Source organism: Lampetra fluviatilis, chromosome 23 (assembly GCF_964198595.1).
Source record: "Lampetra fluviatilis chromosome 23, kcLamFluv1.1, whole genome shotgun sequence".
In the NCBI taxonomy this organism is placed as follows: Eukaryota; Metazoa; Chordata; class Hyperoartia; order Petromyzontiformes; family Petromyzontidae; genus Lampetra; species Lampetra fluviatilis.
The window spans coordinates 11,096,892-11,123,755 of NC_136297.1; the positions used below are offsets into that span (position 1 = coordinate 11,096,892).

Genomic DNA, 26,864 nt, shown 5'->3' on the forward strand with positions numbered 1-26,864 from the left:
CACATACATAGTGCTCTCATGACGCTTGCGTTAGTCAGCAAGGCCGCAGCCGAGTCTCGTGACTCTGTTTGCAAGGAGAGAGAGAATCCTGCCAAGTGTTCACGATTGGGAGCGACGGCTGCTGCTGTGCATCGAGTCATCTCGAGTAACCCACGGTGAGCATTTGCTCAAAGCCATTTAGTCCATGCACCATCATCAAAAAAGGCAAGTTCGCCGTGCTAATGATTTGGATCCGCTCTGCCAAGAATTTTGGAACGACTGGATTTGGGGAAAGCCGTCCCGCCGACTTTTTCACCGACGACGCGGTGGGGTTTTGGGTTGTGTTCATTCTTTCCTTTGTCTGTTACAATTTACACTGTTAGACCGACCCAGATGCCAGCAAACACCTCCTTTGCACAATTGTGCAACGCGATACGGCGGCACTCTTGGAAGAGAACAGCAACCCCCCCCCCGCCGTGCGTCATGGAATGGGGGTGGACGTCAGCTCCCCCCCCCCCGTACCACCTCCTCTTCCCCCCAGAGAGTAGTGGATTGCCCCTTGCTCTCATTGCATGCGGCCGTAGCCCGCTGATTTTTTTGGCCTCTGTATATGAAAGCGGAGGGGGGGGGGCACAAGGCAGGCAAGTCGACGCACAAGTCACACTTTGGTGCAAAAGAAGACGAAATCACCCCCCCCCCCCGGAATGAACGCATCGTATAACCTGCGGAGATTTGCAGTATAACATTTTTTTTACGGATTAATATTGGAATTTTATTAATTACCCACCCTCTCGAGAGAAATAGAGAGAGAGAGCAATTCATTATTTGTAATGCTCTTTGATTTGTTTGGCCAGGAATGTCTCTCACGCTCTCTAAAACCTCGTGGGTGTGATTTATTTGTATTCTTCTTCAAGAGGGTCCCCTGTAAGGCATTGAGATGATGAATCGATGATATTGCTTTGCGTGGGTTGGAAACCGGATCCACCACAGGGAGTTAGGGGAGGGATGGGGTAGTGGGTGGAGGGTAACAATCAAAGGCTGCGCACAGATTGATTCAACAATCCATTTGCTCTTCTTGGTTCTTTCGGTAAAGTCACGTAGAAGGGAAATGATAAAATAATTAAAAAACACATTTTTAAATATTAATATATTATTATATTATATTCTTTTTTATTTTAATATATTACATTATTTTATCATGTTTTATTTTTATTATTTTATTATTTCCCTTCTACGTGACTTTACCGAAAGAACCAAGCAGATGAATCCTTGCAGTCACGAAAGAAGCTTTAAAACGAAATCCATTTTCTGTACTGCCCTGGCAATTCCGCAGCCCACGTTATGCGTGTGCTCGTGCGGGCATTGCCACTAAGGGAGACAAAGGCGACCGGGAGTGGTGCTGGTCACCCACCCCCCTCCTTGTGCCGTGCCGGCCTTCACAGGTTCTACTCGCTAGCAGCACTTGCCCCAATAGTCTGTCTTGTGTTTACATGCACAATGTATTATATACTGTACATTAGACACCCGATCACAATGGGTGTACAGTAATTAAACGACTTCCCAAAGGGGAAACACGAACAAAGCGGACGTGATACTACAAGATTAAAAACAAGCTATCATTCTGGCTCCACAGCACAGGATGCTGCCGTGCGTGGTGCAATCGGCAACGCGCCGGCATTTGTAATCCACAATTCGCCGGTTCGATCTCCAGGCGCGGCAGTTGAAACAATGAGCCACGTTTTTTTAAATACCCCTCGCCTCTGTCCACCCGCCAGTAATAAATGGGTGCCACCACAGCCCAAACAAAGTAATTGCGGGACATATGTGGGGGGGGGGGGGAAGAGCTTCATAGCTCATCGGATTTCTCCAGCATAAATAAAAATTGATTCGGGCAGGCCACGTGTGGTGGGGTTAGGGTGTCGGTACCACTCACGTCTGACCATCGTGGAAGAGTAGGCCATAATACCCTCCCAGAGACACTGCATTCCCTAGGACTCAACCCTTGTGGAAGTTATTGGACCAACAGAGGCGTGAGCAAGCAGCTGCAGGGCTGCACCTTTATCTTATTTTTTACAAAAGGCACGCACGTGTTATGCGAGCTACCATTCGGCGATTGGTGTCGGGAGGTGGGCGAGAGAATTCATGTAAGTTCCTAATGATTGAAAATGTCCTTAATTGTTTACTTGATAACTAACATCATTATCCCAGAGCTGAACATCCCCGATCTCGAACATTCGTCCGTGGACCTTTTCACGTGCCACGCTATTGTAATGTGCTTATGTAAGTTGCATACACACACTATGCACGTATAATGTATCGCTTTCTTTGAGCAAACACATTTTAAATCAATCAAATCGGCCTCGCGCGCAAGCAGCTGTAATGGTGGGCTGTTGAGAAATTTAATTCCGCCTTCATCCAGCAGTGGAGTAACCATGGCGCGATTATGCTGCCGACGATTGCCTTTCAATGCGCGGCAGCGGTTGAGTGCTTTGCAATCCGGTGAAACGGCGATGAGATTCGTGCATCGTGCAGTATGGCGTGTGACCGAGGAGGGCGAACGCGCATTCGTGTGTGTTTTGTGTCGCTGATAAAAAAAAACACACTCGAGTTATTGGGCTGGAATAACGCAGGACTTTCCGTCCGTTCGATCTGGCCAACAAAGCGTCACTCACCGAGTCGGGTGGGTCTCGTAAAGTCGGGATGTTTGGGCCAGTGCGATTGCAATGCATTACATAACTCTGCAACGATGGCAATCGATGCTTAACGTCCATTCTACGATCGCCACGTGGTTGGGAATTTCCACGCATTCCTGAGCGAGGGGCCTGCGATGCTCTCACACGGCTGTTTTTTTTACGAGACAAGCAGGAATGACAGTATGAGAAACAAGACGAGGGGTTTACCCTTTCTCGCAATACACCAGGTGTTACGATGTTCAACCACCAAATACTGTCGGATACATTTTGTGCAAGAAATCAAGAAGTACTAAATTAAACACACGCATTTTGGTGGTGAACATGCATGCATGCAAACTAACATGCTCCGATATACATGTGCATTGTCTTTGAAAATGATTGTAAATAAAAAAAAACGTGGGATGATCCAGTCTACCCGTGCAATACCGAGACACGGTCCTTACAATTGTTTGCAGCGCGATGTATGTTGAGCAAGAAAAAGTGTTCAACATCAGTGCCAAGGATCTCTAACTACCACGGATCACGAAACGACTGCCTGAGAAATCCCCAATCACACCTCGAGGGGGCCCGCGCAAGAGTCACCACTGCCGCCGCCGATGGAGAGTGGATTCAGGCCCACGGATGTTAGCTAAGTGGGGGTGGTGGGGGGGTGATGTTTTAATCAGAAACATCACTCTCAATTGACGAACGGCAGTGCAAAGTCGCTTTGCAGAACACACGTAAACATCTCTGCTTTCGTGACTGCAGGGATTCATCTTCTTGGTTCTTTCGGTAAAGTCACGTAGAAGGGAAGTAATAAAATAATAAAAAATAAAACATAATAAAATAATTCTCACTATTTTTTTTATGTTTTATTTTTATTATTTTATTACTTCCCTTCTACGTGACTTTACCGAAAGAACCAAGAAGATCTCTCTCTCTGTGTGTCGCGAAAAGAAGCAGCTCGTTTGCCCGAAACGTCGCCTGGTCGTGCATACATTTGTTTTGTTCAAGACATCTTTCTCGTGCGCGTGTTTATTTGTAGGTGCAGCGTTTTGTGACGAAACCTGTTCCGAGGTCATCTCAAGTTTTGCTTGTGCATCCACTTGCCAACGCGGTTAATGCACCGCCGATAACACAAAACTCACAAGCGTATCATCTAATTATTAAAAGTAGCACGTCAGGGGTAAGATCTATTGCAATTAGCCAGGAGCACAGCAGCAGCGACACACACACAAGTACGACTTGACACCAGCACGCCATTGTCTTCACGAGCGCGCGCATGCATCCAAAGGCAAAGATCCCCCGTATAGCCTCAAACAGAACTGTTGGGGCAAGTGCTGTTAGCGAGCACCTATGAAGGCACACGATGGAGTAGGGTGGCCCAGCGTCACGCCCGGCCGCCTTTGTCTCCCCGGTGGCGGTGTTTACTGCACACCGCAACCCAGGTACTTATTTAAAGCTGAGTCGACCAGGGGGAGGGGTGGGGAGGAGGCCCAGGACCGGTTCAAATGATCGTCGCTGGGTGTCGGCCGTAAGCGGGAATCGAACTCGGGTCTCAACGTGGCGCTTACCGCTGCACCACCGCTCTCCACGCACACATTGCACACACACAAAGATCCCCCATATAGCCTTAACAGACTGTAGGGGCAAGTGCTGTTAGCGAGCACCTATAAAGGCCTAGGGGAGGCCCGGGACCGGTTCAGATCATCGTCACCGGTGTTGGCCGTGAGCGGGAATCGACCCCGGGTCGCCGGGTTCATAGCGCAGGGTAGCGCTAACCACTACACCACCGCTCCCCACTGTTTTGGTCTCGACGAATTAAAGCGGGTGAGAGATCTCCTTCACTCGTGCCATCTCCACATCTCCTATCCCCCCCCACACCACCACCACCACACCTAAGGTCCCCCCACCAGCACGGAAATGAAAACGCGGCCCCGATGCAAAAGTGAAAGCAAGAAATGGATCCGCTGCCGGGCGCGCTCCCGACACGCGCACGCAGGCTAAAGAAAAGACAAAGGTCCCCCGTGTAGCCATGACAAAGAACGTCGGGGGGGCAAGTGCTGTTAGCGTGCGTACATCCTCGACGACACGCCTTGTACACAGGGGCGCGTACACACACGTACACGTACACACATACACACACACGTACACACGCACACGTGCACACGTACACACGTACACACACACACGCACACACATCGCGCACCCGACAAGAGACAACGTCGTTTGCAAACGCTGGTGCGTGCCACGGTCACGCACAAAAGACAAAGATCCCCCATATAGCCTTAACAGACTGTAGGGGAAAGTGCTATTAGCGAGCACCTATGAAGGCCAGAACGGCACACGAGGGGGTGGGTGGGTGGCCAGCACAACGCCCAACCGCCTTTGTCTCCCCAGTGGCGATGTTTACACACCGCACCAGGTACTAATTTCAGGCTGAGTCGACCTAGGGGAGGCCCAGGACCGGTTCAGATAATCGTCACTGGTGTTGGCCGTGAGCGGGAATCGAACCCGGGTCACCCAGGTTCATAGCGCAGCGCGCTAACCACTACACCACCGCTCCCCCCCCGGTCACACACACACACGTACACACACAAGCCAACAACGTTTACCTTTCGGAAGCGACATGCCCGTCTCCTCGCGTTAAACGAGCGCTTGGAAGACGCCGCTCAGCCTCGCCGCTTGCCTCGGCTCCTTTCCCCCTCCCCGCCTCCCTCCCCTCTCAGCCCACTGCCGAAACTCGGCAACACAAACTCGGCGGGTGCAGCTCAACGTGAGCTCCTGCGCTCAGCTTCACCACCAACAACTGACTACCACCACTACCGCTGCTGCTTGCACCCACCAGCACCACCAGCACCACCACGCGCGACTCAACACCTTCACTCAGCTCCTCCGCGGGGATGGGATGATCACTGCGGGGGGGGGAGCTGTGGGTGGGGTGAAGGGTGTGGGCTAGGCGAGGTGGAGGGGGGGAGGGTTTGTGGTGTGGTGGAGGTGGAGCAAGGGAGGGGGGGGTGCTCAGGAGTGATCATGAACGTCGCAGGATTGTGAGAGGTGTGGCACGCCGGACTGGAGGGAGGGATTCGGGGACGTCCATCTAGCAGTGCACTGAACATGGCTGATTATAATTATTGGCACTCAAGAGGTGCGTGGGCTCGGGAGAGGGTGGTGGTGGGGGTGGTGGGGGTGGTGGTGGGGGGGGTTCCTTTCGGCTGTAATCTTCCGGAAGACCGAGTCAGCCCTCCGCCCACAGTGCGCGCGTCGTCGTGGTGGTGGTTGGTCAGCAGAGGGCAGCATTTTGTTGAAGTGGCCGTCGCAGCCGTGGCGGAGCTTGCAGAAGACGTATACAGCCTCTCAAATGGGGGTCACCTTGGTGCGGGGTGTGTAAACAATCGCCGCTGGGGGAGGCAAAGGCGGCCGGGCGTGGCGCTGGGCACCCTCCCCCCCCACACCGTTGCCGGCCTCCATAGGTGCTACTCGCCAACAGCACTTACAATGGTGAACACTGGACTTGCAGTCCATCGATCGCCGATTCGTTCTCCCGACGGCAGTTGAAACAATGGGGCATGATTCCTAAATACCCCGACCTCGCAGCAGTATGCAGTGATACACCAGAGTACGTGAGCGGGCGGCGTGTGGTAGGGTAAAATGTGGGTACTAACACCTCTTCCAAGACGTCTGGCCAGTCTAGTAGGTCAATACCCTTCGTAGAACTCCCTTCGGTATCACGAGGGCTCTTACTCCAGCCGTGGCGTGAGCACGCAAATGCAGGGCTCCATATTATCTTAGAAACGAGTAAAAGAGGCTACAGGGGTGTTTTGCTGCAGGTCTAGAAGGTGGGTTAAAGCAATTCATGAACAAATCAGGTTTAAAAAAAAACTACTTTTTGAATGCACACACTTTTATTTGTACCAAAAAATGGGGGGAAAAACGTTATTTTGATCTCAGTATTAATCAAATATGATGTGCTGACTAAAAGTAGGTGGCTTGCATAATAAGGAAAATTAAACATCGAAACGAAACCACCCACTTTTATTCAGCACATCAAATTTGATTCATACTGGGGTCAAAAGAATACATGTTTATACTTTTGAGTGCAAATAAAAGTTTGTGCATTGAAAAACTTTTGTTACCTACATTTTGTCTGGATGATGATGATTATAATATATTTGGAATGCTGCAATACATTTTTTAGTTTAAAAAAAACACGAAGAGGCCCAGGATCGGCGGGACCTGGACCGGTTTTTTTTCAATGAAATCTTAAATTGACACGCGAGACGACGACGCGTCTGTGTTGAAAATGTCACTTCGTTAGTCTTCGTAGATCCGAAGATATTAAAGCGTCAAAGATTTGAACGAATATAATCAGACAACAGTGCAAGTTAGATTTTTAAAAATATGTAATAAAAAAACGAACATCCATGCTCCTCTCCCTCTCATCGATGTGCGTTCCTGCTCTGCCAAACGTTGCCGGACTGCCTGGGTGGAGGACAAGGTTTGGTGGCCTTTGGTCAGACTCAGATTTGAGATGCTTGGTATGCTGCCCTGTCGCTGTACGTCTTCGTGAAGGGCGCTCCGCCCTCTCAGTTATCACGAAAGGAGGGAGGGGGCATTTGTAATTAGGTCTCAGTTAGAGAGCATATTCCCCACGATGGGTTGATACACTGGTGATGAGTTTCTTGGCAATGGTCACGAGGAATGAGTGCCACGTACTTTTCTGCAGTTTTACAATGGCCCGTCACTTTGCACCAATTGCCGCTCACGACTGGAATGAAATTGTTTCGTGAGGATTACGGCGCATTGTTGAGTCGCGGGATCACGAAAGAAGGCGACGGCTTGTGGAGGCCTTCGTCCAGCAGTGGATTGACCATGGCTGACGATCATTGTGATGGCAATGACTAAAATCTTTCTAGAGTGCGATACGGGACATTTTTTTATCTCTCTCTCTCTCTCTGGGGCTTAGCGCCACAGCGCGTGGATTTATAGCGTTAGTTTTATTTGTTTGCTGGTGACTTTGTGTGTTTCGTATCGGAATCGCCTCCAGTGCTCTTGCTGCTGGCGGCAATAAAAGTTGTTTAAAAGTCAAAAAGTCTCTCTGGGGCTTCGTAACGCAGCACATGCAACACACACAGCGCCCTCTCTGAACACTTTTTTTTTATTGTGGCCATATTTTAGTTGTATTTATTTTAAACAGCAACAGGAGGAGGACAATGAAACCCACCGAATACCGGTTTCACTCTTGGTTAGGAATCATCAGTACAGTAAAGCCATCATTATCTTGTGCCTCTGGGGGCTTCACGTGGCCAAGCTCTGGGTCCCTGATTGATGTGGATACAGTCTGGGTCTGCTGCCTTAAGGGTGACTAAACCAAATCGCAGGCTCTCCGTATATATGATTTTTTTTTAAACTCGCAGGAAATTGCCACAATTATGGCTCTTTTTACGAGTCGCTGGTCTAACGTTCTAAACCAAGGCTGTTGAGCATTGCACAGGTAGTATGGCAATGCCACGTGACATGCAAGGCATGATGGGAGCACCGATTGGGTGGTCACAATCCCGCTGGCTGTGTAGAAAGCACCTTTTTGCGTCTATTTATTTATCTATTTTTGCTCTTACTTGCTTCCACCCTGCACTCGTTCTTCTGTCCCACGAGTTTCTCATCATTTACAAAAGGCGTTAGATTGGGTTTAAGTTATTTAATACAGCATTGTACTGTGTCAGTCTGTGGAGCCTATGAATGAACTGTATCTGTCATTATTTGTTTACATGAACACCTGTGAACCATTCACCGATGTGGACTTTGCTCGAACCGACCACACAAATAACAAAGGCAGAGTAAAACTGAACACGACGTTGTTTGTAATGGAGTCTGTAATATTTATGAACAACACGAAATAGGCATTTGACCAGGGTTAAACAATTATATGGTTGCCACAATATAAAATTTCAAGATACAATATTAATGTTCACGATATGACGATAATCGCGATATCAGGTTTCCCGAACTCTGTCGTATTTCACAATTTTATTGTATCGATATGTTGTTTTTCTGTGCTCCATCCCTAATGAAGATGAATTAAAAGCTCTGCAATTGCAGTTCACTCAGCAGAAGCCTGTGCCACGAGTATTCCAATCTTTGCAACTTTAAAAGGGATAACGTGCATAACGAACAGGCAGGCAGTAACACAAGATGCGATTAAATAGTTGAGCGAAGTTCCATCATGTCATCGATTACTCTGCAAAACACTTTTCAAAAGATTCAATTCGTGGGTAATCGTAAATATTTCGTCAGGAAATGCGATCTGAAAAAAAAACAATTATTGCCCAATTATAATCACGATATAACGATATTTAGCAATAAACGGATGATACAATTATTGTGCGTCTTGTGTCGTACGATAATGCATTTCCATTTCGCGGGAATCCGAACACCTTCATATTATCCGCGAGGTGATTTCAAAAGGCTACACCTTAAACAAAATACCCCAACAAGTTCCAGGAGCAATCTTGCTACAGCGCATCGCTGCGTTTTGCTTATTGCGCTACTTGCACTGAATAGTTGCACCATACGTGTACGGCGCATGGAAGAGCCAACCCAAAGTTTTTTGGGTGGGGGTGGGTAACAGACATTTAAACTCGAAAATATAGACACACTGAAAAGAAATAAATAACCATATAATACAATCCACTTTGTCGATACAAATGTATACTAGTATAATGGAAAGATTAACCTACAAAACTAGGTTTACGGCGGTGCGGATTTCATCTATCTTGGTTCCCAAACGTATACTCTTTGTTTTTTCGGTAAAGTCACGTAGGTAAAACAATCAATAAAATTAAATAAATGAAAACGACTAAATTAAATCACGACGTTTCGGAGGCAACACAAGCTTCCTACAGTTATTTTGCTGTGCCCTTTTTTTACACCTGATGAAGGAAGCTTGTGTTGCCTCCGAAACGTCGTGATTTAATTTAGTTGTTTTCATTAATTTTATTTTATTCATTGTTTTACCGCCGTGACTTTACCGGAATAAAACAAAGAGTATGAATCCTTGCAGTCACTAAATCTTCAAATCTCCCAAACGTATCTTGGCCATCCCTGCTCAATGCTGACGACTGGAAATGGTTGCTTCAATGTGGCATCAATTGCAGAGATGCCCTTGATGGCATTGGGCTGCTTTGAGTGTGGTGGTGTGGGATGTAGAATTTCGGGTGAGGGCAGCTTCCGGGTTATGAAATGTCAGACGATTCATAGGTCAAAATGTTTAGAAGCATGCGTTTAGATTATGTTGATGCTTTTTCATTTCCTCCGCACGATGAGCCACTTCGTTGAGATATAAATTGTAGCCAGGTGGCTTCTGAAAAAGATAATAGCTAAGTGGGCTTTACCTGGTAGGATACAAATATTGATTCAAAGCTTTCGTGACTGCAGGGATTCATATTCTTGGTTCTTTCGGTAAAGTCACGTAGAAGGGAAACAATAAAATAATAAAAATATAAAAAAATAAAATTCTCACGACGTTTCGACTGCAACACAAGCAATCATCATCAGGTGTGAAAAACACAGCAATAAATTTTGACAATAATTTTATTGTTTTATATTTTTATTATTTTATTGTTTCCCTTCTACGGAACTTTACCGAAAGAACCAAGAATAGGATACAAATCATTTCGTTTATATGTATTTTTTTAAAGTTATTATTTACCTTTCTTATATTTTGCACTCTTATCGTGTGCTTTGGTACTGTGTGGAAACGTTCTGACCCGCCCCTTACTTGACATCTGTTGGATTCCTCCAGTATAAATAAATATTGTGATTCTGAGATACGAAAATAGACACGCACAACTCTCCGAACGTGAACACATTTCGTCTTGAAATATTCCTGATGTATTAAACATCCGAGCTTAGACTCCACGTAAAAAAAATGTTGCAGAGAAATAATTACGTGTGTTTATATTTTGGGGTAAGTCAACTCGATTGCGCCCCCACCCACAACCTTTCTCGGTCGCGTGCACCAATCAGAACCCCCACGGCAGTGTCGGCTTTGGAAATCTTGGCAGCATTGCAAAGTTGTTCGAGGAAGCAGCACATGTGACTCAGCCCTGAGGTTAACCTGACCCAGAGGGCAACCGTGGACGAGGGAGGGGGAGGAGGGGTGTGTTCTTGGGGTGCGTGCGAAGCATCGGTGCGTATGCGTGTACCCTCTCAGTTTAAGTGAGGGCAACCGCGTTGGGTAACGCGTTCTTGAGGTGGTTGGCGCGCCCCATGCATCGGTGTGCGGTGTGGGTGTGTTACGTCGCTTGTCTACGGGTCGGTGTGCGCGTGCGAGAGTGCGCGTGCGTGCGTGGGTGCGCGTGCATGCGCGTGCGTGGGTGTGCGTGCGCGTGTGCGCGTGCGTGCGTGCGCGTGCCCTTTGCACGTTGCGAGCGTTGGTGCTGTTGTTGCTGCTGCTGCTGCTGAAGTTGACGATCGGTGGTGGCGATGAGTTGAGTGTCTTTCACACGATCCCGTACTGCGCCAGTTCGTGTAGTTCCAAGTGGCTGAAGGCCTCCCAGGGGCAGATGACGGTGATGTCTGCAGGGGTTAGGGTTTGGGAACGCGGTGGTTAATACGTAAAATTGATTTTAAAAGAATAAACACGGTGTCATCATGATGGATGCAATGTCACGAGGCATTCGCTCCAATGCTTCGTATTTCTGGGCATTTCAAGTCGCATCCAGTCTCGGCCTCTTATATTTACCAAGCAATGGATTTGTTTTGTGTAAAAATAAGGAAGTTACTTCTTTCTCTAAGCAAACAAATGTATTCCATGTGTATAATAAAGTAACACACCTGTTCCCAAGCCTTCCATTCCTGGAATCTCATCCCCAAACCTACAAAAAAAACGGAACATGCATTCACGGCAAAGTTTCACATTTGTTTAGTTTTACCGCGTGCATTAACATCCGCGCGATTGCATCTAACGCGTAAGACACCAGCTCGGACGTTCCTTAAACAAACGTTGAGAACGTTTGGACATGTGCGGACTTTGCTGCAGGCATGCAATGCATCTCTCATCCGGACGAAGCGCCGACCGCGCCGTCAACTATACTGGTCGCCACTCAGCGGGGTCAGCCTCCTAACCAGCTCGTCAATTGAGAGGCCGACTGCAGCCACCAGCGCGTGAGTCGAAAGCAATGGAGACGCAGGCTCGCAATGGTTTAGTTGAAATGTACTCGATTTATAAAACATATACTGTGACAAGGACCCTCCTCCTCGCCGATGTAACGTCTGTTAGTGCACCGGCTGTCTTGTCGTGGAAATGTTACTGACCGATCAGCCTCGGTGTTGCCAGAACTGAACTATCGGTGTCGTGCCAAGACGCGAATGCATTTCCCTTTAGAACTTTCTGGTTGAGCAGTGCACCACCTTGCGTCAGAGAATCGCCCCTCACAAGATGCTACAGCACTTGCTTGTTGAAGGCCTTTCTGTATTTTCCCATTGTGTTCGAAATAGGAACCCACTTTTTTAATACGCTGGAATGAGTTGTATTTCATTCAATGAAGATATTTAATTCTTGATCTAAGCCGAATTCATTTGGAAACAAAATTTTAAGGTGCCACTTGGGTTATTTGTGGATATCTCGTGTATTGTGACCCCCATTACATTTTCTAATACGTATTTTGTTTCTAAAGTAAGGTTTATTTAAAAACAGAAGTGAATATTCAAAGGAAAACAAATGTAAGGGGTAAATTAATTAGGGGTCACAAAAAATTTGGACGAGCCTTTACAATCAACTCGCTGAGTTTGGGAATCCGGTTTAATCGCCGGTGGCTGTAGCTGGATTCGATCATGGAATATATATTCGGTCCCAGCTTAGAGCTCCAACAAGGCACGGTATCCCTCCTCCCTTGAGCCACCCATCCACCTCCCAGTGACCTATTACCATGGCCACTAAAACTGCCACCACTCGAGATGAGTTTTGTATTTTAAAAAAAATCTCGGATTTAACATTTTCTAAATGTTAAGTTTAATTCGCGAATAGTTTTCTGATTTTAAGATCATTTACATCAGAGCCTTTCGAGCTTTTTCACACTTTTCGAGCTTGCTCGGTCATCTGCGGCACAGCTGTTCGTCCCAACTCGGCGTGCGTGTCCGAGGGAGTTGAGAGGGCCGGGGATGGGGGCTGACGACTGTCTGCTGCTGCTGCAGAGTGGGAGGTGTGAGGTGGTGGCGGCTGGATCGGACACTGAACGGAACGGATGAGAGTCCGTCTGACCGAGCTTGCGAGCACTGACGTTCTTTCCTATGGAATTCCGAAAATACCGCGTCACGCCTGGGACTTTGCCTAGCAAAGGGGACGTCACCTGACGCCACGTGACACTACACTTAGCAGGGGAGGGGGGTGGAAGTGACACCACCTTAAAAGTGGCGTAATTTCCCGTGGCGTCATACTTTCGGATCCATCTGAAACAGAACGTGCTTTGGCATTTTTAAATCCTTTATATTAAGTTCGCTTGCTTGCTTTTTTTTAAACCCACTTCCCGTGATCCAATCGAGCTGACATTTTCCACACAGACTCGTTGTGCGTGACAATTAATGTTCGTGAAAAATTTTTTCCAAAATTTTACACTTTTTGGGACAAAAATATTATATTTAATTACCAATTGCTTAATGGTGCAATACAATCATCTGACCCATAGGTGGCAGCCATCTCAAGCCAGAGGACGAGAGGACTCTAGCCGCCACGCATATAAAGGATTTATAGTGAAAAACTTTGTTTTTACGGGTTATACTTATTGAAATGTCCCATATCTCGGCCAAAATTGAGCCGTACTTTTAATCACGTGTTTGCCTCTCCCAGGTTAACCCCGAGAAGCAACCTCCCTCCCACGTACCCTTTGACGCCAGGTTTTGGCGGCTTGCTCTTAAACTGTCGCGACGCTCGTTGCTTGAACTTGGGCGGGCCTTTCTTGGGGGTGGTGGGGCCCGTGTGGGTGGTCGGAGGGGCGAGTGTGTTCGAGGTGTTCGCACTCATCCTTGCCTTCGTCCGACTCTGACCTCGGCAAATCAATGCTGCAGCGAACAAACCAAAAAAGAGGAAGGAAAAAAAAACCGTGCGCGCGCACGCGTGATGTCTGTCAAGTTTTCCAACACGCGGTTTTTTTTTTGTCCTCGGAACTTTTTAATTGGCGATGATGAAGCGTTACGTTTCGAGCCGCGTGATGACATGAGGTCTGTACACGTGCACACACTTGTTGTCAACCCACTTCGGGATGTGGGCATTACCACACCGTGAAACTTACGTGAAGCACAGAACTGTGGATTTGTTTGTTGCACTGCCCTCTGCTGACCACCACCGTGGTAGCAGACAGCGGCCGTCTCTGAGCAACGTGGCATGAATTTTGGTGACCAATTGAAGCACCAGCCAGGCTCAAGCCAGAGGTCGCAACCGGGTACCCGATACCCGTACCCTACCCGATACCCGGCTACCCGTACCCGGCCGGGTACGGGTACCCGTTTGCGACCCTGGTGCGGCCGGGTACGGGTACGGGTAGGCCGTGAGTCACTGGTGAGTCACCGTTTGTCACTCATTTCCCAACGTCTTGTCTCTTCTCACAATTCAAGTTCCTAGAATCAACCGCCCCTGCAACATGGCTTCATCCCAGAGGTCGCAATCGGGTACCCGATACCCGTACCCTACCCGTACCCGGCCGGGTACGGGTAGCCGGGTATCGGGTAGGGTACGGGTACCCATTTGCGACCCTGGTGCAGCCAGGTACGGGTAAGGAATCAAAACCCGTTTGCGACCTCTGGCTTAAGTCGGAGCTTCCGAGGTATGAAAATGAGGCACGTTCTGGCTGATTTGGTCATAGGCGGTGTAATTATACACGTGCGGTGTATACTAATTAAGGTGACTGTGTGCGTGGGAGAGAGTGTGGATGGATATTTTTGGGTAATTATGTTATTGATGTGGGTGTTCCCCATTCGTTACAGTGAACGCCCACGTAACTCACATTTGAAAGTGGCTACTCAAGTTTTCAAATAACACCTTGAATACATCATCAGGCGAGTGTCAAACGGTCGCCACGGCCAATGTCGTTGATGCCACCTAATAGACCACAGAATACTTCCTACCACCACTTAAGAGTCCCCTCAATTGCTGTATACTATGTGCGTACGAAAAACGTTACCACCACCTGTATTTTAAAGAAAAAATACGTCGTGTTCCAGAAGGCATAGTTTAATAGAGTTGGCAATACTCATCTTCGGGAAGATGGTTCCTCCATAGCAATACTAAAACTAAACTATTAACTTTTTATTTTACCAGGTGAGGCCCACTGAGCTATCTAGATTTTTTTCATAAGTGACCTGGTCACACAAATTATAGCTCAACGGAGTGGATTATCGCGTGGAAATGTATAGCAGCCAAATTCTTGAAACGCGTGATGTTGATTCTAAATGTGGAGGGGAAAAACTGGAGGACCTGAATAAAAATCCACGCGACCACGGGGAGAACATGCAAACTCCAAATATGCAGGCGTCTGGGTCGGGATCGAACCCATGACCTCCTGCACACCAGGTGAGGTAGTTGATATCTCACCACCGTGGCGAGATGTTAACTATGTGACCACACAGAGGACACCATCACCCATTCAGAATCTTCAAGACTAAGACACCTTTCTCCATTATAAAGCAGCCCGTTCATAAATCAAAATATTCTGAAAGACGGCTCTGCATATTACCATATTATCCCCCATGAGAAAGCGCACTCTTTATTTGGTTTAATGACCCTACAAGTTTGGGGCGCAGGAGAATACGGTATCAAGCCACAATCACTTGATCAGAGATTAGAGATCACGGAATTATGGGTTGTCGGCTGAGCATAAGCTTCGGTAACCGTTAGTTCTTGGATGGTTGAGTATCTCACGGTTCTAGAAGGTAGTGTGCTCTAGTGCGTCTTTATTTACAATTTAACTTCAGGTCCTCTGAAAGCTATGGCGAGCATTAAAAAACATAACTGGCATCATTAACGTCGGTAAATGTGTGTGGATTCTCATGCACTACCAAACACATTCCTGCGGAGGGAGCTGGTAGGAACGTTGGGTTGCTCGGTCAATGGCCAGGGTCAACGGCGGCGTGGTGTATTCCGCAAATATGCCCGACTGTGAGGGCGGGCACAAGCCGGCGTGAGTAGGTTAAACGTTGAGTTTTATAAGGGCACCACGGGGTGACCAGCCCCTCCCCACCCAGCCCCACCCTACCCACCCCCCACCCAGCCCCACCCTCCCCAACCAGCCCCACCCCTCCCCACCCAGCCCCACCCTCCCCACCCAGCCCCTCCCCACTCTCCGCTCCCCACCCAGCCCCTCCCTCCCCACCCAGCCCCTCCCTGCACGACGGACACAATAATCCCCTGTGGACTGGTGTTACCAGGAGGTTCCTACCAGTATAATACCAAATTCTTTGGATTATAAGACGCTCTAGAAAGGTAAAACGAACCCCAAAAATATGCGCGGTGTCAATGATACAAATACGGTCACACACAACACCCCCACACTCTTGCTCTAAATTATAGGGGCAAAAGTGCGTCCAATGATCCAGAGAATACGTTAATACAATACATTGTGGGCCACAAACTCTTTCCTCGTTTTCTCAAATTTAGCTTCATGTTTAGAAGTTGCGCCAAGGCAACTTGCCACGAATACGATATTTTCCTGGTGTAAATCTAAATAAAAAATCAATAACGCACAAACGGGGAATATGTGCGCTTGAAGCAATCGTGCCTTCTAACGTGGCAATTTGCCGTAAATCAAGCGCTTGCTCTTCTCGATGTCGTTCCGGTACTTTGCTTATTTGAAATGCTTCACCACCGCGGGGCTTAACAAGCAGCGCAATCGTCGAGTCTGTTGTGTTGGCTAAAAGACGCAATTACTTCACCCGGCTTTGCGATGCATCTGGCTAATTTAATTTAAAGCCACGAAAGAGCAGAGATTACAGCAGCGCCTGGCACAACACGCGCGCCACTTAATCTTTTCACGTAAATGGAATTTTAAGGTCAGCCGGATTTTTGCCCTAAATTTGGCAAGGAAATCGGCCAAACAAATCCATTAATGTAATGAGTTGCTCAGCGCCGCGCAAGGGGAGACATCTCTTAAGCTCCTACCTCGCGCGATTAATCAAACGTCTCTTTTAATGAAAGCACACAATGTTTTTTTTCATCTACTGTTGTAACAACAAACATTTTTTTACTATTGTAAACAACAACAAATCCCAGATTTTTAAATCATCTGTGCACATGACATGGCCGTGGCAGTAAACTCTTCCGTAACACGTCCCAGTGATCTTTCACTCGACCGGTTTTTTTTGTTATGCCCGTTTATCAGCTCCGCCGGTCACAGCGTTTTGTCCATCTTTTTTTTTCTTCCCTTGAACAAACCGAAGAGGGGAGGTGGGAGGAGTCGTTGATGTCACGTTACGTGTCCTGCTGCTGCTACTGCTGCTGCTGCAACCAAGTAAGACAGCCGGCCAGATGGCCGCTGTGATCAGAATATGCATGATACTTGCTTTAAACTTTTTGCATCTGGCCTTTCGATGTAAATAAGCACTTGATGAGTTTCTCCACCAAGCCTAACAACAAATCGCTTTCCAGATGCGCCAGCCAACGCACACCACACGTGACCGTGGAACATGACTGAAGCTCGTTCCATCGTGGGAAATCCGCCTCTACATCCCCCCCCCCACCCCCTCAACAATATGAATCGGGGGAAAAATCATCACCACACAGGTTCGAACGAGCAGGATGCCCTGGTAAACCCTTCTGCCTGCCCTGCACCTCGGCAGGCACTGATTACATATCATAAATGATCTGTCGAGATACATCCTAACGTGCTCGATTGGCTCCCGTTAAAGTCACATTACGTACGATAACATACCGCACGCAGATTAAAGGAATCACGAACGATCGACGGCTTTATATGGGAGGGGGATATTTTTTTGGACCTCTTGATGAGACTGGCTTCAATCCCCCCCCCACCCCCTCGTGTAGCCTTAGACGACGATGTTCGTCTTGTCCTGGCTGACATCCCTCGTGCAACTCACTCGGTTTGGTTGTTGTTTCTTCCCCTCCCGTGTGACTTGTGTCCCCCTAATCCTGACCATCCTTCTCCCCTCTGTATGTTTCTCGTGGTGAAATACAAAAAATTAGTAAAACAAAACCCAGGACATTTCCGTCGGCTAAAGATGTTCTCTGGCCAAACCGAGGCTACGTGCGGTGCGAAAGAAGTTCAACGTGCATGCACGCATACATTTCAACACGAACACTGAAATGGGATTCCCCTGTGATCCCTCGCCACCCGGCAAACTTAAAAGTGCTACTGGACGACTTGAAAGAACGCATCCAGTAGCCATGAGACCGGCTGGAGGTAAAAACGGAGCGGGTGAGGGAGGCAGTGTGAGCCAAAGACACTGCCAATTGGGGCAGAGGGGTCGATGGAAAAGCAACCTTGGCTCGGACAGTAACATAAACGTTTGACAAACGACGCACGCAACGGCTCTTCCGTGTCCCGACTGACAGCGGTACACTGGGCTGAACGCTGCTGTCAGTTGATGAGATCCTGAGTCCTAAACCCACTCAAGTCTTCTCTCTGATTTTGTTAATGCCCGTAGAGATTAAGGAGAGAGGGGTTGGTGGGGGGGGGTGTCTCACGGATGCCCTTGGTCTTGCTACGGCTTGCCAGGTGTGACGGCTTGCCAGAGCGCAGTCCTCGGTCTAACGGAGCAAGCTGGGGGTGAATGGGGGCTTGGGCTCTGCCTCATTTGCCCTTCCCACCCCCTCGAGATATTTTAGTTCACCGACATGCAACTGAAACAGGCAGAGAAAATTAAAAAGATTTAAACGCACGACGAATGAGTTTCAGATTTTAAATATTTTGCACACGTCCCGTTTTCCTATAACGCGAATTGGATATAACGCGATGAATGTATTTAGGGAACACGTATTTTTATAACGCGGATGCGAATTGGATGTAACGCGATTGAACGAATAGAACTACGTCGTGTGAGTAGGAATAAGCGGTTTGTACGGCTGCCTCGGCGTAGAATCATCCATACCTGTCAACCCACACGGTTTACCCCGTATTGTTGTACAGGGAAATTTAGTTTTCAGGTCCATACGGCGTACAGCCGTTTCAATACAAGCAAAAATATAATTGTCGATTTGTTTGTGTTTCTCCCTTGTGATGGGGCTTTGTAAGTTGAACGTTGAGATTTATAAGGGCACGGGTGACCAATAAGGTCTGAATTTCGATTTAAAGCTTTCGTGACTGCAGGGATTCATCTTCTTGGTTCTTTCGGTAAAGTCACGTAGAAGGGAAGTAATAAAATAATAAAAATAAAACATAATAAAATAATTCTCACGACGTTTTGGCCACAACGCAAGCAGCCGTCTTCAGGTGGAGAACAGGTCTGTCAAGTAGACAGAGTCAGACTCTGTCTACTTGACAGACCTGTCTTCAGTCAGACTCTGTCTACTTGACAGACCTGTTCTCCACCTGAAGACGGCTGCTTGCGTTGTGGCCAAAACGTCGTGAGAATTATTTTATTATGTTTTATTTTTATTATTTTATTACTTCCCTTCTACGTGACTTTACCGAAAGAACCAAGAAGAAGGTCTGAATTGGTCTGTAATAAAGGTAGGCACTGATAGGGGGTTGACAGGTATGCATCATCACAAAAGGCGTTGGGATGCTGCTGGATGCTTCTAGACACTACCCACCACGCGTCTGAGATCTTTGTTCAGCCTCCGTACGCATCTCATGCGTTATCGCAGACAGTGCTTTAACCTATAGTATTTATTATAACGCGAATTTTCCAGAACGCGGTGTCCTTGAGGAACGCAAATTACCGCATTATAGGGAGAACAGACTGCACCTCGACATTTTTTGTGGATAATTTCGGATTTTTCTTTCATCATTTACGTTTCGTGATAAATTTAAGGAGTCTTCGTGCCTGCAGAAGTGATGTTACCCGATGCCACGTGGCACCACTTCAATACAGGCATCGTTTTATTACTTTAGTATAAATACATGTTAATTTAGATTCATATGTTGTTTTTTTCTGACTTTATGTGAACGAAAATACACAAATTCGTCCACTTTTTTCATTGAAAAATGGTAAATTTCAAAATATCACTGTCCTGGTCACAAAAGCAAAGTTTGTAGGGTATAATAGCCAATTTCTGTACTTTTGAGGCATGAGCATGAGGAAATAATACTTACTACCCAGGAACAAAAAATGTATGTGTTACACAGTGTTATCAGAGCGTGCGTGTTTTCATGTTTTGCCACAAGTACGTGTGGTTAATGGAGACTCGATGCCTTGTAAAAGGTTTATATTTGGCGTTTGAACATCTGAACACCTATTCTTGGTTCTTTCAATCGAAACGTCGTGAGAATTTTATTGTTTTATATTTGTATTATTTTCTTGTTTCCCTTCTACGTGACTTTACCGAAAGAACCAATAATATGAATCTCTGCAGTCACGAAAGCTTTAAATCAAAATTTTAACACCTCTTTTATTGCCAGAAAGGGTAAACCTATTATTATTATTATTATTTTTCATAATTTATTTGATACTGGCAAAAAAGGGCCCCAAAGATACGTACATACAACGGGAGCCGAGACGGCTCATACGCTCGGGTGTGTGTGCATCCTGGCTCTTAGTCACCCATGAGTTTCTCACACGCAGTGAGTTTATGACTGGGAAAGAACGCCCCATGCTCGGTAAATTATACGAAAAAAAGAGCTGTAGTTTTATATGCAAGGTGTAAGCACGAGTCGAGAACACGTTTCTATGCAATGTAAAGTAATATACAAGCCATAATTTCCACACTCTTCTCACAATACTCCCACGCTCGCAGTGCTAAAAGTACAGCCTGTTCCATTATAGCACGGTCGTTGCTTGCCTGAAGAACACCGCGTTACGTACAAATCGCGTTATAATATAGAGATGATATCGGGTAGAGCACCCGTCCGCGACAACACGTGAGATGCTGAACAGAGATTGAGGCGCCGTGAGTAGCATTTAGAAGTATCCAGCAGCATCCCGCCTCGTGTGATGCCTTGCCGCGGCTTAATGGAAAACCGCTTAGTTCCAACTCGCGCGGTGACGTAGTTCTGTACACTGAATCGAGTTATATCCAATTGGCATCCGCGTTATATAATAAATGTGTTCCCTAATACATTCGTCGCGTTATATCCAATTCGCGTCGTGAAAATATTCGGCGTTATAGGGGAACAGACTGTACTCTGCTCTTCATGTAATTAAATGTCAAGATAAAATGTATTGAGGTATTTTTGTATAGCCTGTACTCTATAGATAGGATATCAATTGTACTCTGGTGAAATAATTACATTGCTAGCAGCACAAGTTGAAAAGTGAGAGCGATTTTAAATTAACCGCGTCAGTCACCTAGTTCCGTTACTCCAGTTTCTTCTTCCACCGTTTCAAATCAACGCAATGTGCATTTGCCGCACGGAAAAGCGTGTTGTAGCAAGTTACACAGTTAGTTTCGGAGGTGTGACGCCTTCTGCGTATTGTTCTTTGGCCAAAATGCAGAACTACGAATTTCCGAATCCAACTGAATTCTTCAACTCGTGCGCTGATGCTGATATCGCGGCGGGGAGGGGCGAGATAAAACTAAAATCAATTATGCTCACGATAGATGCATCATGATCGTGCACGCGAGAATCAATAATGATGCGCAGATGTTACATTTAGACCATTGGGGACAAAACCATTGTAACAAATGAGAGAGCGTGCACGAGAGCGAAAATACGAATGAGATAGTAGATACGGAGCGCAACCATTCATATTCTTGGCAATCTAATCGCGACGCCAAATTCATGGTAAATTCGCCAGATTGCCGGAGAGGCGGTAAACCCTTAGACGCCTTCTTTGCCCGCACTCTATTAAGGCTGTGTGCGTGGGACATTTGAGAACTCGAATTGGCCAGATATACCAAGGCTGGAAACAGACTAAATAAGTACAGGAAGAAACAAAGAAAAAAACAGTTTCTTATCCTAGTTATAGCCCCAGAAACACAAAAAACATTCATTCTTCTTATGTTATAAATTTATATTTGCTTTGATGATGCTTCAGTTAAAGGAGCGCTGTTGTCCGGCTCAACGTCAGCGTCGAGTTTTATCTTGAACGTCAGGCCCCATCCTCCTCACCAAACAGCGCTGCCCAGCGCGGTGATGAATGGTCAAAGAGCCTCCAATGACCGAGAGTGTGGGGAAGGAACCCTTTCTGCAACAGCAGAATTACAAAGTGCTGCACATTCTTGATTTGAAGTTTTCGTGACTGCAGGCATCCATACTCTTTGGTTCTTTCGGCAAAGTCACGTAGGTAGAAATAAAATAAAATAAATCACGATCGCAACACAAGCAATCCTCATCAAGAGTATGCTGTACACTATTAACACAATCATTGTACATTATTGTCTATATATCCCTACACATGGACTTTGCCCTACGGTTTTTTATTCTCTGGAATATGTGCAACGCCATCTCTTTGGCTGCATCGTCTTGGCCAAATTCTATTAAAGCACACGCACAAAACCCACAGATTTAGACACCGGAGCCAGATGCTACTCCAAATACTCATACAAACTCGCATAGCTCGTCAAGTTAAAACAAACAATCCGTATATATATATTTGTTTAATATGTAATAACAACGTTACTCTTTGGTTCTTTCGGTAAAGTCACGTAGGTAGAAAAATAAAATAAACCAAAAATTAATACATCACGACGTTTTCGATAGCAACACAAGCGGTCGTCCTCCGGCGAAAAAAAATAATCCAGCAGTGGAACTGCTGAACCAGCGAGGCGACAACGTTCCTAACCAAACTCACCTCGCCGATAAATGTTTTGTCGGAACGCGGAGATGCAACGAGGAGGAACGAGCGGCCGATCGCCGTGCCCGCGGGGGCGCCTGCAGTTTGGTCAAATGAACTGCGCGGTTTTAATCTCTGCCTTAAAATACCCTGCGACTCGGATAACGGGGGCCGGCCCCCAGCGTGAAATCTCAACATAAATCCCATTGCTTCCTGGTGCCCCCCTATCCCACACGCTCCCCCCCACCGTCATCCCCACCTCACCACCGTCTCACCACCCCCATCCCAACCCCACTCACCACCATTAGGAAAGGGCTGGAGCAATGGACTTTTTTTTCCAAAAGTATTTTACGAACAAAACGATTCCGGTTGACACCCGCACAAACACATTACGGATTACAGTGCAATGGAAACCTGTCTAAACCACACGTTTCAATAAACTCGACAACCCCTGGTATCTTCCTATGCTCCGATACCCCTGGGAGACAACCCCTGTTGTCTTCCTATGCTTCGATACTCCTGGGAGCTATGCACTTTTAACATCCAGTTTGGTAAATTAGTTTAATTAAGAACTACTTAATTGTGTTTAGTTTGTTGTCCTTTCCCCCGCTCCTCCGATTAGCACGGTTGGCTACGTGCGGTGCGAAAGAAATTCAACATACGGCACATACACTTGTACTATATAACCATAAAGAATCTTGGACAAATCACACGGATTATGTGATTATTTCCAGCCATGCGTTCATTTTCTGAAGTATTTAATTATGTATTTGCAAAGAATCACGTTTGCTCTGGTTTGGGTTTCCCAAGTTTTCGGCGAAGCCTTGGATCAGTTTGGGCTGTTTTCAATCGGGTTATGTGGATATAGGGTCTTCTTTACGAGGAAAGTGATCGTGCCACCTGGCCCACATTACGGATGGACAGAGATAATTTATAATTGCCTTCAAACGCACTCGTTAGTTGGATATTGGTAAAACAACAGATCCTTAAATATCTCACGAAACAATACTACGTTGTGGTGACATTGTGGTTCGCGACTACTCCACGAATTAAAATCCTAACAAAGACCACGAGCTTCTTGACATTAAAGGCGATTCAATATGTATCATCATTTTCGTGTTTGTATCTTCTCCCATCTAGCACACTTTTCACTTGTCTACATCATTCGCTACATCTCTCATCCGTGTCTCTCTTCTCACTCGACCTCTCGGACTCCACTCAGATACTCTGGTGCCGTGCAATACATTACAAAATAAACTCAAACAATCGGAGCCCTGTGGCTTTTTTTTCAAACGCCACGTGTAAGAAGAAGACTACTGCCCCTATCTGCTGTCTGAATTGTTCTCATATCACTATCTCTCTCTCTCTCGCATTTCACCATTTCTCTTCTGTGAATTCGCTCGGAGTTTATACATTGAAAAATCTGGGCCCCAATTTGTTTCATTTCTATTCATGGCCACCAATGTTCCAGCATCATCACCACCACTACTGTATGTGATGTGTGTGATCTGTGCCACTTTCTCCGCAGATGCTTGTGGCTTGACATAAGGCGATGAGATTTCACAGATTACAGGATACAGCCTTCTTGACCCGTAGCGTTTTGCTGCCGCACGACCGGCACACGTGCACCACCTCTAATCACTTATTGACGTATGTGGCCAGGGATTAAAGAGCGCATTTCTCGAGAAATAGAAGGCTTGAGCTAAAGCCAGGAGGTCTCAACTTCTCGCGATTATAGTCACAACTATAAGTAAGCAGTGAAGGGGTTTCAAACAACAAAATGTAACGGTTCTGCCAAATGTCGATTCTGAGAATTGTTCCTCGATTTAGCGGTGAGCTATGTTGAAGCGATAATTGGCGCGTTAAGCGTTTGCGATTGAGACCGTCATATACAGTATATATGTGTTGGCTGTGTTGCGTAGTGGAGCGCCTCATGGTTGCTGCCTTCGGGGCAAGTGAAAATTGTTGCGAGTTACAAATTAGCATTATTATTAAGCACACAAATTTGGTCAGATCTTCACGTAGCCTAGCCCAAAATAAATCTATCGTGAATCGTAATAATATTGCCTGCGAAAAATCTGCGTGTTCGCAAAAATAATAGTCACGACACAAAGTGTGTAGTCGTGATTTCTAGGAAACTCAGGAGATTGTTTTAAGGCAGGAGTGGGGAACCTTTTTTTCTGCCAAGGCCCATTTGGATATTTATAACATCATTCGCGGGCCATACAAAATTATCAACTTAAAAATTAGCTCGTTATATTTGGTCAAATATTTAATTCACTCACCCCTAATGTGATGGCTGGGACTGCTTCTCTTTGGCGAGGCGTGTGATGTTAGCTGGTGTTGATGGTGTTGCTACTCGCAAACGCTTTTCCAGGTTTGCGCCTAGATTTATTGAATTTCGAGTCCCGCCTGCGGTTGCCTTGGCAGGGCCAGACTGAAATAATTTTGCGGGCCTTATACGGCCCACAGGGCCGGACGTTCCCCACGCCTGTTTGAAGGTGATCGTAAATCTTTACGACTGTGTATGTCAAGCAGCAGTGGTTATCGCACTGCGCTATGAACCCTGCAACCGGAGTTCCATTCACTGCCACAGCTGGCATGAGTGGTGAGTGGTTACCTGAACCTGTCCAAGAGCCACCCTGATGCGCACTGGTGAAGTATGGTCAAACAAGCCCCACGGCTGACATGGTGTTTGGACGACCTCATCCAGAAGTGGATAAACTGGCTGAATATGTAATGATTATTATAAAGCTCTTTACTAACCCCACCCCCTTGGAATTATCCAAGACAAGTGACCCAATGTTACGATTTAAATGTTTGTCGGATAAATGTAAAAAAAACGTGTATCAGAATCCATTCCGCCGATATTCACGTTGACGTTTTTTAGCAACATTTTTGCTGGGAGAAATGAATGGATGGCATTGCCATACCTCTGTTTACAGGTTTGAGGCGTGCGGCATTGTGTGGGGTGGGCGGGGGTGGGATTCTGACCAAAGTGCCGGCGTAATCACCAGCCCCACAGTCAGGACCCCCCAATTGAAGCCTTCAATCCATCTGGCGCGCACACACACACACACAGCGTCTCCCTCCCAGCCTTTACAAAGTTCACACTGCAGGTCCACGATGGGTTTGTCCTCCAAATATTTCTGCCACAGACGAGCTGCTGGCATCGTGGGCACGTGCGTTTCAATTGCCTTTAGACAGTCAATTTGAAAAGTGCTGACCGGCCTCTCTTCCTTTCTCAACGGAGATCCGTCTCGGCGGCTTGCGAAAGATGTTCAAAGACCCACACGAGTGGCGTGACGTCTGTGCTCCTCTCGTATATTCACACGTTCTAAATGAACACGTAAGGCGCTCCAGATCGATGGCAACACGTTTTTAAATACCTGCAACACGCAGCAAATATGTATTTTACACTGAGCAGGTTTGTGTGCTCATTTGCCTGGTGTGTCATCACAAAGCTCAAGAGCCTCCGTAGCCACCTAGTGGCCAGAATCGATAGTGACCGTCCGTGCAAGCAGACTTCGGTTCCGTGCTGGCGGCCAAGGGGCCGTCCATAAATGACGTCACGCACCTAGGGGGGTCAGACATTTGTGACGATGTGACATGGGGGGGGGGGGGTTAGAAATGTGGCGTCACATCAAAATGCGCAACTTTAAATAAATATAGACAACACGTTCTACTTAATTAAATATACTTTTTAATCAATGTTTTCTCCTACAACATCAGAGTGCAGTGCCACATTAAATACGCACTACAATGACAATAGTTTAAAGCGATTTGAAGCATGTTTTATTTTGGGGGGGGGGGGGCAGAGCTTTGTGACGTCATATTTGAGGGAGGGGTCTGACTTTTGTGACGCCGTGTGACGAGGTGGGGGGGGGTCAAAAATCGTCCGAAATTGCGTGACGTCATTTATGGACGGCCCCCAACACCAATGACGAACATCTGAACCAGTCTTAGACCCCCCTCCCCACCGAGAACTCAGCATCAAATGCTGACTGTACCTTGTGCGATGTGTAGACATCGTCACTCGGAAGACAAAGGTGGCCGGGCGTGGTGCTGGCCACCCGCTTCCCTCGTGTACCATGCCGGTCTTCAAATAGGTGCTCGCTAACTGCACCTTGCCCCGAAAGTCCATGCCTATACGGGGCATCTTTGTCTTTATTATATGTACTGTTGGAACTGTAATTAAATAATGCCCTGAGGATGTTTAACCGATGCTTTATTCAGCTATGTTTGTGAAAGGTTGGGTCCTATTCTGTAACTTAAGCTCTGTGAGGCCTTGTGTTGTGAATGGCGGCCCGAGTAAGATCGAGTTTTCGTTGG

General features: G+C 46.8%; 2 protein-coding genes across 2 annotated transcripts in view; both read right to left on the reverse strand.

Annotated features, from left to right (window-relative positions):
- The window catches only part of LOC144940784 (dual specificity mitogen-activated protein kinase kinase 6-like), a 53,994-nt gene extending 48,433 nt beyond the window's left edge, over positions 1 to 5,561 (reverse strand). The window contains 1 exon segment of the mRNA XM_078867186.1: positions 5,267 to 5,561. Coding sequence (XP_078723312.1) covers positions 5,267 to 5,282 — 16 coding nt within the window. The 5' untranslated portion in view covers positions 5,283 to 5,561.
- Positions 5,562 to 9,770: 4,209 nt separating this feature from the next.
- LOC144940788 (retinal cone rhodopsin-sensitive cGMP 3',5'-cyclic phosphodiesterase subunit gamma-like) lies at positions 9,771 to 22,639 on the reverse strand. The gene is made up of 4 exons (XM_078867194.1): positions 22,551 to 22,639; positions 13,532 to 13,709; positions 11,487 to 11,527; positions 9,771 to 11,228 (listed from the first exon to the last, which is right to left on the reverse strand). The coding sequence occupies exons 2-4, from the start codon at positions 13,669 to 13,671 to the stop codon at positions 11,152 to 11,154; spliced, it is 258 nt and encodes an 85-aa protein (XP_078723320.1). The 5' UTR covers positions 13,672 to 13,709; positions 22,551 to 22,639; the 3' UTR covers positions 9,771 to 11,151.
- Between the last annotated feature and the right edge of the window lie 4,225 nt (positions 22,640 to 26,864).